This window comes from Dermacentor albipictus, chromosome 8, assembly GCF_038994185.2.
Source record: "Dermacentor albipictus isolate Rhodes 1998 colony chromosome 8, USDA_Dalb.pri_finalv2, whole genome shotgun sequence".
Taxonomy (NCBI): Eukaryota; Metazoa; Arthropoda; class Arachnida; order Ixodida; family Ixodidae; genus Dermacentor; species Dermacentor albipictus.
Window position 1 is genome coordinate 69,955,868 of NC_091828.1, and position 13,972 is coordinate 69,969,839.

The following is a 13,972-nucleotide window of genomic DNA, read 5'->3' on the forward strand; positions in this document are numbered from 1 at the left end:
AACCCTACTGCGGGGGTATGAGCCATTACATTCGTCCTGCGTTACGGACAGACACATTTCTCTTTGGGAAAGCACAGAAATGCTTACGCATACAAACATACACATTTATCTACGTATCATTCCAGGAAAGAGACACAGTGGAGGACGGGGTTAAGACATTATGATGACATAATTATGTCGCAGTGAAGCTGGATCGCGTCGTTGGCTTCGCCGGCAGTGATGTTTCTCTCTCGCCACAGAGGGCGCGCGCGCAGCAATATCTCTCCGACTTCGCAATAGGTTCAGAATTGGGTCTCTATTTCAATGAATGCAATGTGTGGCCCCGCAGTCTCACTTGGTAACTGCAGTACATAACCGAGTCATAAACACTATTGGAATGGGCCTATGACAGCTGACCCTGTAAAAAAAGTAAACACGGACTTCGTACCTCGCTGGATAGATCCTATGTTAAAGTCTCTTCCGATTATCCACAACTCCTTAATTTTTACCCTGATGACGGCGAAATCCGCGCCTGGGAACTGCGTGATGTATAGGAATGTGTGATAAATTTGCGTGGTTCTGCACTTTGAGGGTTCGATTTGCCCCTGCAATGGAGATATTTTAAATCAGTTTATTTTTTTCTCATTGAATAGCAGCAAATACTCAGTGACACAAAACCAGGTAACCGTGTTGGCATCAAAAATGTTGAATGAGAAGCGGCCCATACACAGTGACACATAGACAGTGAACGAAGCTAATCCAACGATCGTTTTGAACCACTTCCTTAACTATAGCAGCCGATGCGTTACCCATAAAGCCATGGACTACCAAGTGAACCAAGTTGACGTGAAAGAAGCTACCTGCCGATAGACAAACATGCAGAGACACTGACAAACATGCAGCGAACTTCGGGAAAATCTCGAAGAAAGCGAATTTTTTATTAACTGAAATAGTCTGCTCTCGGTTTATCCAACAAATCCCGCTATTTCTTCCCACAGCACTTGCGCTCAATGCACCTGTCCGCCCGGCGAGAAGAAGTGCCATCTTCTCGGCAACAAGTGCCATTGTATCGATGGGAAATACTACATGCCTGGTTCCGACGAATGTGTCCAAAATGAAGAGGACTGTAGGTTCGGCAGCCCGGTGAGGTAAGACTCCCATTTATGTCTTTTACGGCGTGTTGTGAAACTTAATAAGAGGTACAAAATGAAAATTGTACAGGTCTACGCCCCTACATCCAGTCATGATGACCAGGAAATCGAAAGCTTCTATGAAGACGTGGAATTGGCGATGGGTAGAGTGAAAACCAAATACACTATACTAATGGGCGACTTTAATGCCAAGGTAGGCAAGAAGCAGGCTGGAGACAAAGCAGTGGGGGAATATAGCATAGGCACTAGGAATAACAGGGGAGAGTTATTAGTAGAGTTTGCGGAACAGAATAATATGAGGATAATGAATACCTTCTTCCGGAAACCCGGAAACCCCACGATACATGATGAGAATTGAAATCTCTTATCAGTAGGATGTTTTTCTGACTACGTGCAATACAGGTATCCAGATAGCGGGTATCTTGCACTCCAGCGGGGAAGCACGTGTTAATTATAGAAAAAGGTGTGCAACCAGGGAGTATTATATCCAGTGCTAAGATTTCACAGTCAGGGGACATTATCTGGTATGGGATAGTAGCTCTATGACAGATTTTTGATGAGACAAACAAAACTAAACCACCGCCTCGGGATAGGCTATACAATCGAAAACATCGGAAATTTTTTAGAGGAAAAGCCCGACCTGCAACAAGCCAAGTTTCCTGTAAAATAATATTATTTGGAGAATATATAGAAATAAGATATAACAAATCTGTTGCAGCGGGAAGTATGGAACGACAGTTCCACCGAATTACTGTTAAAGTTCCTATGGTGAATAAATCCGAGCAGTAGAAACTGCTTGGTCTAAAGCGCTCTCTTTTATGAAGTCCTTCTTAGTAGGAATCTCTCTATCGTACTTCTTTGCCTTGGACTTGGTGGGAGAGCTAGGTTTTTTCTCTGTCGGTGACCTTGTTCGTTTAAGAGATCGGGAGTCCATATCTGCATCTTGATTTTCCATCCCGTCTCTGTCAGAAAGACAGATCTGGTCGATTTTCTTAGAAGTTGATGGCTTACATGGCTCGTTTATCCTCATGCGCTCGTTCTGCTCGCGCCTTCTTGGACTTCGTTGTCATCGGTGCGTCACCACATCGGCACTGCGACAGGGCGCCACGCTGCATAGACGGAGTCTGAGCTCTGGTGAAGGCGATGGGGGTCGCACAAAGTTCTTTGGTAGTCGCGGCTGACAGTGACGCTGCGGACGAATATTGCACGGCCTCGGGGCACAAAGCGCGCGAAAGAAGCAAACGCGCATGTTACAAGGTGACGCGCTGTTGTGTCGTCAATGCTTGCGTCGCGTGGCGGGGACGCCTGAAACCTGAAATGCGTTGGAAATGTGGTCGAGGGACGCGAGCTATACGCCCGGTTAGGTGCCGTCGGCGCCGTATTTTCGCGAGTGGTAATGGGTGAACCTCGCGTACGCCGTTTCGGCGTCATTGCGACCGGAAAGCGCGTGGTGTGGTAACTCGCCTGGTGATTGGACAGGACCGTTCAGAGATCATGAGGGTGATCGCTGGAGACCACTCGAGGCGTACTCGGGCGTGATGGAATTGACTTTGCTCGCGTGGTCCTAGCGACGCATTCATTAAAATAGACCCGGCATCATGTAGTGGCTGAGAGGGTGCGTAGCGTAACAAGTGCCACAAACGAACCTGCCTGCTCGGGTGTCCCTAAACCACATATGCTACCTCCTATCTCATTTAGCTTTAAGCTATACGGAATTTCATTTTTGGGATGCAAGGCCAAGTTCAACCGTTCAACCCCTTTTCAGCACATAATTACTTATACCCTTAATCTGTCAACTGTTTGTCTATAGCGAAATGGGACGACGTTTTCCGCGGCATCGACGTTGGCAAGGCACCCATTGTTTTTTTTTTTCTCTACACCGACCTTTAAACGCGTATAACGAATGTTTTCCTCACAAAATTAGAAAATGGCCGCACAAGGCCAGAAAACCTCGGCTTACATCAGAGCGCCTAAAAGCTATAAAACCTTAAAGTGCACTCTACGCGCGCTTCTACGGCGAAGCTGTATAATCCTACGCGAAACACTCGTGGTGCGACCACAGAAACCCTACTGCGGGGGTGTGACCCATTGTTTAGGAGGTTATGGGCAATTGCATTCATCTTACGTCACGGGTGGAGTAGTTTCTCGTTGGGTTGGCATAGAAATGCTTACGCATATAGAACATATACATTCATCTACGTATCATTCCAGGGAAGAGACACAGTGGGTCAAGGGGTTTAAGGCAACATCATGGTGAAATAATTATCTCACAACAAAGCTGGGGCGCGCCATTGGCTTCGCCGGCAGTGACGTTATTCATCTCTCACCGCCGAGCGCGCTCGCAGCGATCTCTCTCCGACTGTGTAAGAGGTTCAAAAATGTGTCCCTGCCTTTAAGTAAATTATTGTGCGGCCGCGGTATGTAACTTGGTAATTGCAGCGCATAACCGCGTAATAAACACTATTGAATGGGTCCATGACAGCTTCCGCTGTAAAAAATACATATATATATAAATAAACACGGAGTTTGTACCTCACTGGTAGCTTCTATATACATTAATGACTATTCCGATTATCCACAGCTTCTTAATTGTTACCCTGATGACGGCAAAATACGCGCGTGGTTACTGTGTGTATATGCAGTTGAACAAATTTGCGTGATTCTATATTTCATGGGTTGGATTTGCCCCTGCAATGGAGATATTTTAAATCAGTTTATTTTTTTTCTCATTGAATAGCGGCAAATACTCAGTGGCACAAAACTAGGTAACCGTGTTGGCATCAAAAATGTTCAATGAGAAGCGCCACATACACAGTGGCACATATACAGTGAACGAAGCTGATCAAACGATCGTTTTGAAGCCACTTTCTTAACTATAGCATCCGGTGCGTTACCCATAAAGCGATGGACTACCAAGTGAACCAAGTTGACGTGAAAGAAGCTACCTGCCGATTGAAAAACAAGCAGAGACGCTGACAAACATCCAGCGAACTTCGTGATAATCTCGAAGAATTCGAATTTTATTACAACTGAAATAGTCTGCTCTCGGTTTATCCAACCAATCCCGCATTTTCTTCCCACAGCACTTGCGCTCAATGCACCTGTCCGCCAGGCGAGAAGAGGTGCCATCTTCTCGGCAACAAGTGCCATTGTATCGATGGGAAATACTACATGCCTGGTTCCAACGAATGTGTCCAAAATAAAGAGGATTGTATGTTGGTCAGCCCGGCGAGGTAAGACTCCCATTTATGTCTGTTACGAGCGTGGCAGTGACGCTGAATTTTGAAAATTTGAAGTTTTGAGGTTGAAAAAAGACGATGCTACGTTGAAATGCAAGAAGCAACTACTCGAATGTTCTGTTCTTGTCTTGTCTTTTGTCCCAGACAGTGGGGCGTACCCACTAGGGGGGATTGGCCAAGAAGCAGGCGGTTTTCCGTAAGGTTAGAAGCATAGAGAAACTAGATTTGAATAGGGGAGCGTGGGACGATAGAACTGTAATTTAGACTTGCAATGAAAGTATTGGTAAGAATTGTGATAAAATAATTTAACGTGTGCTGACATGACAAAGAAATGAAGTAATAGAAACTATGGATAATTGTAGAAAATCAGCAAGGTACTCTTTTTGTCTCGCTAATAAAATTGTAAACAGCAATAAAAGCATCCCTGTGGCTGGTTCCCAGTGAAGTTGCCCAAAAAAGAAAGAATGTTTGTCGAGGTTAGTGATAGGCCAAGTTTGGTAAATGAGTATTCTAATATTCTTCTTTGTCTTCGAAAGCGGCGGCATGAGAGAAAATTATGTTCAATAGTTTCAGGTGCGCTGAAATAAGAACATAGAGGGGACATTGTGAGACCAGACCTGTGTAAGTAAAAATTTAGAGGAGGTATACGACATCTCAATTTTGTAAAAGATACTTCCAATTGCCTTGAAGGACACCAATTAATATTCCATGGGAAGCTAAGATGCTGGAATTCAGAACACGGTGTTAGCATGGATATTGCAGAATTTTGAGATATAGCGAAATTTCTGTACCTTGCCGCGGTGACATAAGCTGATGTCGGCAAAACAGATATGATAGGGCCGTTAAGGGATGCTCGTGTGAGTGAATCTGCCATTTCATTCAAGTGCAACCCACGATGTCCCGGTACCCAAAGCAAACATACTTTTCGTAAGTACGGAGGTATCTTCGAACGAACTGTTGTTTGAATTGCTGAATTTAATGATGCAGTTAGTGCTCTGCATACAGATAGCGAGTCGGTCACGATAACAGCTAATGGGTCTTTTGGGGGGCGTTTTCATAATACTAATATAATCGCTAATAATTCTGCCTGAAATATAGCTGTGAAGTCGGGAACCCGAAGGGAGTAGGACCATTGAAGAGATTCAGAGAAGATCCCCACTCCTGCCTTCTCATTACAAACAGAAGCGTCAGTAGCTACTACGTTATCAGTGGTTACCTAGTGCTGGTGGCTGTGTAAGATATTAATGAAATATCGCCTTGGTAATAGTTTAGCATGATTAGGAAATATGTCCTCGAACTCAATTTTTAGGTCTGTAAAGGCATCATTTGAATCGTAAACTTGGCGTATGGATACATCCAGTTTTTGTAACTACGCTGGTACGAATACAATCTCAGGGCTGTACAATCTCGACCACGATACTTGGAAAAACTCAGCAGGTTCAGTGATAAAGGAATATTGCGTACGTCTTTTAGAAAACTCATAAATATCTAAAAATGTCTGAACCGTAAGCATGCGGAATCTGCAATCTAGAGTGAGTATATGAGCTTCCTGATATAAAACAGCGTTGGCAACAAATCTAGGAAGCCCAAGGCATGACCGTAGAGCTTCTCTTTCTAAAAGTATGAGAGGTTTAATCTTGTAGGCGGGGCCCCCGGAAAGTATCACGCAGCCGAATTCTAATATGGGCCGAACATACATTTTATAGATCATCAGTAAGGTATCCCTGCGCAGTCCAGAGCGACGGTGGCTGAGCCGGCGGAGCATAGCTACGGCTCGTTCTACCTTTGTTTTAATATGAGTTTGCCATCGTAAATTAAACCAAGGTACTTGACTTCGTGAACTTGAGGAATGATTTCCTGTCGGTATTGTAAAGTAATTTGCACCTGTGCAGTTAATGGGAATACCAATACCGCACTTTTGCTAACATTTAGCGCCATGCATAACCCCTCTAGCCATGTCTCCAGCATTTCTAAGTAATTCTGCAACGACTGTTGTAGTGAATGTATATTATTTGCAGACGTAAAAAATGCGATATCGTCCGCGTAAACATAAATATGTACCTCCGGACACAAAGGAATTGTGCTTAGCACAATATTAAATAATATAGGGGAAAGAACGAAACCCTGTGGTACACCTCTTGTCTGCTTGTGTTTGGACGTCGAAATACCGTGTTCGTAACAATAAATCTCTCTATTTATTATCCATTCATAGATCCAAGCGGTTATATATTTTGGGATATTCGTAGACTGAAGTTTATCGAATAGAATACAATGTTCTACACAGTCGCATGCTTTTGATACATCTAGCGTCACCAAAGCTGCGTACTCTCGTTTGCCGCAAGCAAGTTTAACGCGGCTCTCTAAGTCTACATGGGCGCACCATATGGAGTGGCCGGGACGAAATCCAATTTGGCAAGGACTGAGAAGGGTGTCATCCTCCATAAAAGTTGTTATACCGCCGTGAACAACTCTTTCTATTAATTTGACGACATTGGAAGTAAGAGAAATTGGTCTTATGTTGTCTAAGTCAAGTCCAGCTGGTTTTTTCTTTAATAGTGGAATAATTTTAGCTACTCTCCACTCTCTTGGAACCCATGCATTCTTGAGAGAGAAATTTATTACGTTTATCAGGTCCTGAGGCGCATTATCAAATAAGACTTTTAGCATTCCTGTTGTAATTCGATCTGGACCGGGGGATGGTGCTGGCAGCGAACTAATAATGCGTTCAATCTCTGTCGCTGTTATTATCTCAAAGTCGTCTGCCAAGGGAGGTTTCTTTGGGTTTAAGCGCAATTTATGTTTGAAACGTTGCGCAAGTCCTTGAGAAATTTTTTCAAGTGATTCCGATACTTCTTTTGTTGTTAAAACGACAGAATCGACATTCACGGGCGCCGGTATAACTTCACGAGATCTAAGAAATTTAAACAGGGTCTTTTTATTGCAAGACTTCGAAAGGTATGTGTAGTGCTTGGAATCATAATCATCCTTAGCTTTGAGACTGTTGGTTTAAATGTAGTAGCTACATATCAGCCCAATTAACAGGACTTTGGTTGTATAAAAGATTCTTCCACGCTGCTTTTCTACGTCTAAAATCTCGCTCGCAGTCGGAAATCCACCAGGGACAATATGATCCACCCTTAGTGGATTGCACAACAAACTGAGCTTTTTTTGATGACTGTTTTAGAATGGAACATAGGCTCATTGCTTTAATATCCCTCTCCATGCCCTCCTGAGCGTGCAAAGCTGATTTTAACAAAAGTGCGCACATTACTATCTAAACCAGTTAGCGGGGTAAGCAGTTCAAAAATTATAGGGAGGTTATCACTGTTATTTCCGGAGTTTGCCGTCTTCCGGGCGGTGACAGACATGATCGAGGTACCAAACGTAAGATCTAGGGCAGTTCGCGACTGACCCCGTACGAAATTATGTGCTCTCGAATTTAAACAAGAGAACTGATTCGTTAAGACCCAATCCCACAAGCGTTTGCCTCAAGTGTCCGTTCGGAAACCCCACGATACATGATGAGAATTGAAATCTCTTATCAGTAGGATGTTTTTCTGACTACGTGCAATACAGGTATCCAGATAGCGGGTATCTTGCACTCCAGCGGGGAAGTACGTGTTAATTATAGAAAAAGGTGTGCAACCAGGGAGTATTATATCCAGTGCTAAGATTTCACAGTCTGGGGACATTATCTGGTATGGGATAGTAGCTCTATGACAGATTTTTGATGAGACAAACAAAACTAAACCACCGCCTCGGGATAGGCTATACAATCGAAAACATCGGAAATTTTTTAGAGGAAAAGCCCGACCTGCAACAAGCCAAGTTTCCTGTAAAATAATATTATTTGGAGAATATATAGAAATAAGATATAACAAATCTGTTGCAGCGGGAAGTATGGAACGACAGTTCCACCGAATTACTGTTAAAGTTCCTATGGTGAATAAATCCGAGCAGTAGAAACTGCTTGGTCTAAAGCGCTCTCTTTTATGAAGTCCTTCTTAGTAGGAATCTCTCTATCGTACTTCTTTGCCTTGGACTTGGTGGGAGAGCTAGGTTTTTTCTCTGTCGGTGACCTTGTTCGTTTAAGAGATCGGGAGTCCATATCTGCATCTTGATTTTCCATCCCGTCTGTGTCAGAAAGACAGATCTGGTCGATTTTCTTAGAAGTTGATGGCTTACATGGCTCGTTTATCCTCATGCGCTCGTTCTGCTCGCGCCTTCTTGGACTTCGTTGTCATCGGTGCGTCACCACATCGGCACTGCGACAGGGCGCCACGCTGCATAGACGGAGTCTGAGCTCTGGTGAAGGCGATGGGGGTCGCACAAAGTTCTTTGGTAGTCGCGGCTGACAGTGACGCTGCGGACGAATATTGCACGGCCTCGGGGCACAAAGCGCGCGAAAGAAGCAAACGCGCATGTTACAAGGTGACGCGCTGTTGTGTCGTCAATGCTTGCGTCGCCGTGGCGGGGACGCCTGAAACCTGAAATGCGTTGGAAATGTGGTCGAGGGACGCGAGCTATACGCCCGGTTAGGTGCCGTCGGCGCCGTATTTTCGCGAGTGGTAATGGGTGAACCTCGCGTACGCCGTTTCGGCGTCATTGCGACCGGAAAGCGCGTGGTGTGGTAACTCGCCTGGTGATTGGACAGGACCGTTCAGAGATCATGAGGGTGATCGCTGGAGACCACTCGAGGCGTACTCGGGCGTGATGGAATTGACTTTGCTCGCGTGGTCCTAGCGACTCATTCATTAAAATAGACCCGGCATCATGTAGTGGCTGAGAGGGTGCGTAGCGTAACAAGTGCCACAAACGAACCTGCCTGCTCGGGTGTCCCTAAACCACATATGCTACCTCCTATCTCATTTAGCTTTAAGCTATACGGAATTTCATTTTTGGGATGCAAGGCCAAGTTCAACCGTTCAACCCCTTTTCAGCACATAATTACTTATACCCTTAATCTGTCAACTGTTTGTCTATAGCGAAATGGGACGACGTTTTCCGCGGCATCGACGTTGGCAAGGCACCCATTGTTTTTTTTTTCTCTACACCGACTTTTAAGCGCGTATAACGAATGTTTTCCTCACAAAATTAGAAAATGGCCGCACAAGGCCAGAAAACCTCGGCTTACATTAGAGCGCCTAAAAGCTATAAAACCTTAAAGTGCACTCTACGCGCGCTTCTACGGCGAAGCTGTATAATCCTACGCGAAACACTCGTGGTGCGACCACAGAAACCCTACTGCGGGGGTGTGAGCCATTGTTTAGGAGGTTATGGGCAATTTCATTCATCTTACGTCACGGGTGGAGTAGTTTCTCGTTGGGTTGGCATAGAAATGCTTACGCATATAGAACATATACATTCATCTACGTATCATTCCAGGGAAGAGACACAGTGGGTCAAGGGGTTTAAGGCAACATCATGGTGAAATAATTATCTCACAACAAAGCTGGGGCGCGCCATTGGCTTCGCCGGCAGTGACGTTATTCATCTCTCACCGCCGAGCGCGCTCGCAGCGATCTCTCTCCGACTGTGTAAGAGGTTCAAAAATGTGTCCCTGCCTTTAAGTAAATTATTGTGCGGCCGCGGTATGTAACTTGGTAATTGCAGCGCATAACCGCGTAATAAACACTATTGAATGGGTCCATGACAGCTTCCGCTGTAAAAAATACATATATATATAAATAAACACGGAGTTTGTACCTCACTGGTAGCTTCTATATACATTAATGACTATTCCGATTATCCACAGCTTCTTAATTGTTACCCTGATGACGGCAAAATACGCGCGTTGTTACTGTGTGTATATGCAGTTGAACAAATTTGCGTGATTCTATATTTCATGGGTTGGATTTGCCCCTGCAATGGAGATATTTTAAATCAGTTTATTTTTTTTCTCATTGAATAGCGGCAAATACTCAGTGGCACAAAACTAGGTAACCGTGTTGGCATCAAAAATGTTCAATGAGAAGCGCCACATACACAGTGGCACATATACAGTGAACGAAGCTGATCAAACGATCGTTTTGAAGCCACTTTCTTAACTATAGCATCCGGTGCGTTACCCATAAAGCGATGGACTACCAAGTGAACCAAGTTGACGTGAAAGAAGCTACCTGCCGATTGAAAAACAAGCAGAGACACTGACAAACATCCAGCGAACTTCGTGATAATCTCGAAGAATTCGAATTTTATTACAACTGAAATAGTCTGCTCTCGGTTTATCCAACCAATCCCGCATTTTCTTCCCACAGCACTTGCGCTCAATGCACCTGTCCGCCCGGCGAGAAGAGGTGCCATCTTCTCGGCAACAAGTGCCATTGTATCGATGGGAAATACTACATGCCTGGTTCCAACGAATGTGTCCAAAATGAAGAGGACTGTAAGTTCGTCAGCCCGGCGAGGTAAGACTCCCATTTATGTCTGTTAGGAGCATGGCAGTAACGTTGAAATTTGAAAAATTGAAGTTTTGAAGATGAAAAAAGACGATGCCACGTTGAAATGCAAGAAGCATTCATTCATTCACAAAACTTTATTAGTGTCCTGAAGCCCGGTCTTTTCAGACCGAGGCGGGCCGCGTCCACGTCGGCACTGCCAGGCTGAGCCTTATGGCGTCATCGTGAACCCTCTGGACAGCCCGTAGCTGATCTTGATATGAAGAGCTTCTTATCAACTTGTGCCAGTAAAGCCATTTTTCTTCGGGGTTGGCGAGAGTCGCTGGACAGCCCGCCAGCATGTGTCTGATGTCAATGATGCCATCGCACACGTTACATTCTTTCCTAATTTCTCTTTCTGGGTGAATTTTATTTATGAAATACGGAGTGGGGTACGTCCCGGTTTGCAGTAAACGTAGCGTCACTGCCTGAGCCCTGGTAAATTTTACGTGTGGCAGAGGGAATTGCCTACGCCCCAAGTAGTAATATTTAGTGATGTCGCTGTAAGTTAGTAACTGATCTTTATGCTCCCCGGAATGGTAGTGGGCGTCGGTTCGGTTCTGACCGGCACGGCAAGCAAGTCCTCGTGCCAGGTCGTTCGTCACCTCGTTGAGGTTGGGCCGAGTCTCGTCCACTTGTCCCATATGTGCAGGAAACCATCGGATTTCAGTTTTGATAGTTTCGACCTTGTCGATAATTTTAGCCGCAGTCCCAGCTACATAGCCTTTGTCAAAGCTCTTAATTGCTGCTTTGGAATCGCTATTGATGAAAGACCATTTACGGTTCCTGATGGCTAGAGCAATCGCGGCTTGCTCCGCCACCGTGGAATCCTTTGTGAAGATGGTGATGGCGTCCCGTACCTCGCCCCGGCTGTCGACCACCACGGCGGTGTAGGCATCTTTACCTTTGACCCAGGCAGCGTCTACAAGGGCCGCCTGTTGTCCTAGCTGTTCAATTTCTTTCAACAAAGCTTTCGCTCTCGCTTTTCTCCTGCTAACATTGTGTTCCGGGTGCATATTTCTCGGGAGGGGGGTGGTTCTGATCGCGTCTCTAAGTTTCGCGCTCAATTCTACCTCGGATTCCTTCGGGTTCATTGATCTATTTCGGTCTGTCCCTATCGCTTTGAGTATAAGCCTACCCGCTCGCGTTTTCGTCAGTCTTTCCTGCTGCGCCAACTGTTGCGCTTCCGCCATCTCTTCTATCGTATTGTGCAGGCCTAGGTTCATGAGCTTCACGTTCGAGGTGCTGATGGGTATACCTAGGGTAGCCTTCACTAACTTTCTGATCAGAGTGTTTAGCTTGTTCAGCTCGGCCTGCGACCGTCTAAATAGACCTGCCACGTAGGTGAAGTGACATAGAGCGAAAGCATGCACTAGCCTTAGAGCGCTGTCCTCACCCAGGCCTCTGTGTCTGTTGCTGATTCTCCTTAGTAATCTGATGACTTGGTCCGTCTTGCTTGAAATGTGCTGAATGGCATTCAGGTTGGTACCTCCCGCTGCTATGTGGAAGCCTAAAACTTTAATATTTTCCACCTGCCTAATCGAGGATCCGTCGTGACAGCGTAACATAATCTTGGGTTCCTCCCCGGGGACGTAGCCCCTGGGTCTTTGACCCCTGCGTCGATGTTTTAGGACCAAAAGCTCCGAATTTGCCGCCGAACAGTTGAGTCCCATCTCGCCTAGCGTGCTTTCCACGGCGTGTATGCTCTCTTGCAGTCTGGTCTCCGTTTGGCTTACGTTACCGTTGGCGCTCCATATGGTTATATCATCGGCGTATATTGCAAAGTGTATACCTTCTATACTCTCCAGTTTCCTCGCGACTCTGGTCATTGCTAGATTAAATAGCATGGGCGAAAGTACGGCCCCTTGCAGGGTGCCCCTGTTTCCCAGGTTCATCATCTTCGATTTTAGTTCACCTAGCGTGAGGCTCGCTTGCCTGCCGCCCAGAAACGCCTTGACTACACTGTATAGCCTCTCGCCCAACCCCAGCTCGGACAGGACCTCGAGGATGGCCTTGTGCTCTATGCGATCAAAAGCTTTTTCGACGTCTAGTCCCAGAATCGCTCTCACGTGCACCGGGCTAACGTGTATGAGCTGGTGTTTGATCAGGAGCATGGCGTCCTGAGTCGATAGTCCGGGGCGGAAACCGATCATGTTTTATACGGGAGTATGTCATTTTGCTCGACGTATCTAGTGAGTCTGTTAAGAATAACGTGTTCCATAGCTTTACCTATGCACGATGTAAGCGATATTGGACGTAGGTTATCCAGATGGAGTGGTTTGCCCGGTTTTGGTATGAGGATGGTGTTAGCTATCTTCCATTCCTCCGGATAGTCTCCCTTTCTCCACAACTCGGTGAAATGATCCGTCAGGAAAGTGATCGACTCATTGTCTAGATTCATTAAGAGTTTATTGGTAATACCGTCGGGTCCGGCTGCCGATCTACTAGAGAGACCATGGAGGCCGGCCCGTACCTCACCCTCGGTGAAATCGCGGTCCATTTCCTCGCACGGTCCTCCCATGTACTCCATGCGTTCGTCGCTATCGCCCGGTTGTTCGAGCGGGAGATATTTGTCCGCGAGCTGTCTCATGACTACCTCCTGAGTCGTGCACTGGCTGACTTGATGTACCAGTTTTGTAATTGCTGTTCTCTTGTTTGACTTAGTGTCGCTCTCATTCAATAGATGTTTGAGGATGTTCCAACTGCCTCCATGTTTGATTCTGCCGTCTGCCAAGTGGCAAACTTCGTCCCACTGCTGTTTCACGAGCGTTCTCGAATGATCCTCGATCTGTCTATTTAGCAACGCTATCTTTTTCCTGAGCTTTCGGTTCAGTCTTTGCGTTTTCCATCTTTGCAGAATGGATTGTTTGGCCTCGATCAGATGCGCGAGCCTACTGTCTATGCTCTCTATGTTTTCATCGGTCTTAATTTCTTTAGTGGCCTCCCTGAGGTCCTCTTCGAGCTGGTTGATCCAGGTCTGAAAGGACTGTCTGCACGCTTCTATCGGTTCCGATTCTAGTCTCTTCGCTCTAACTTTCCTAAAAAGGTCCCAGTCCGTGCACCGAAAGGTTCTAGTCTCTTGTTTCGGCATACCTATACCTATGTGTATGATATAGTGGTCGCTGCCTAGATCGGTGCCCGAGTTTTCCCAACTAGCTTGTTTCGA

At 45.8% G+C, this 13,972-nt stretch overlaps 1 protein-coding gene across 19 annotated transcripts in view; it reads left to right on the top strand.

Annotated features, from left to right (window-relative positions):
• Positions 1-13,972, top strand: part of LOC135914492 (kielin/chordin-like protein) — a 584,091-nt gene that overhangs the window by 543,682 nt on the left and 26,437 nt on the right. For all 19 annotated transcript variants that reach the window (XM_070523555.1, XM_070523565.1, XM_070523554.1 and 16 more), the window contains 3 exons: positions 978-1,127; positions 4,214-4,363; positions 10,627-10,776. In XM_070523555.1, the coding sequence (XP_070379656.1) occupies positions 978-1,127; positions 4,214-4,363; positions 10,627-10,776 (450 nt within the window). The remainder of the gene's footprint in view (positions 1-977; positions 1,128-4,213; positions 4,364-10,626; positions 10,777-13,972) is intronic.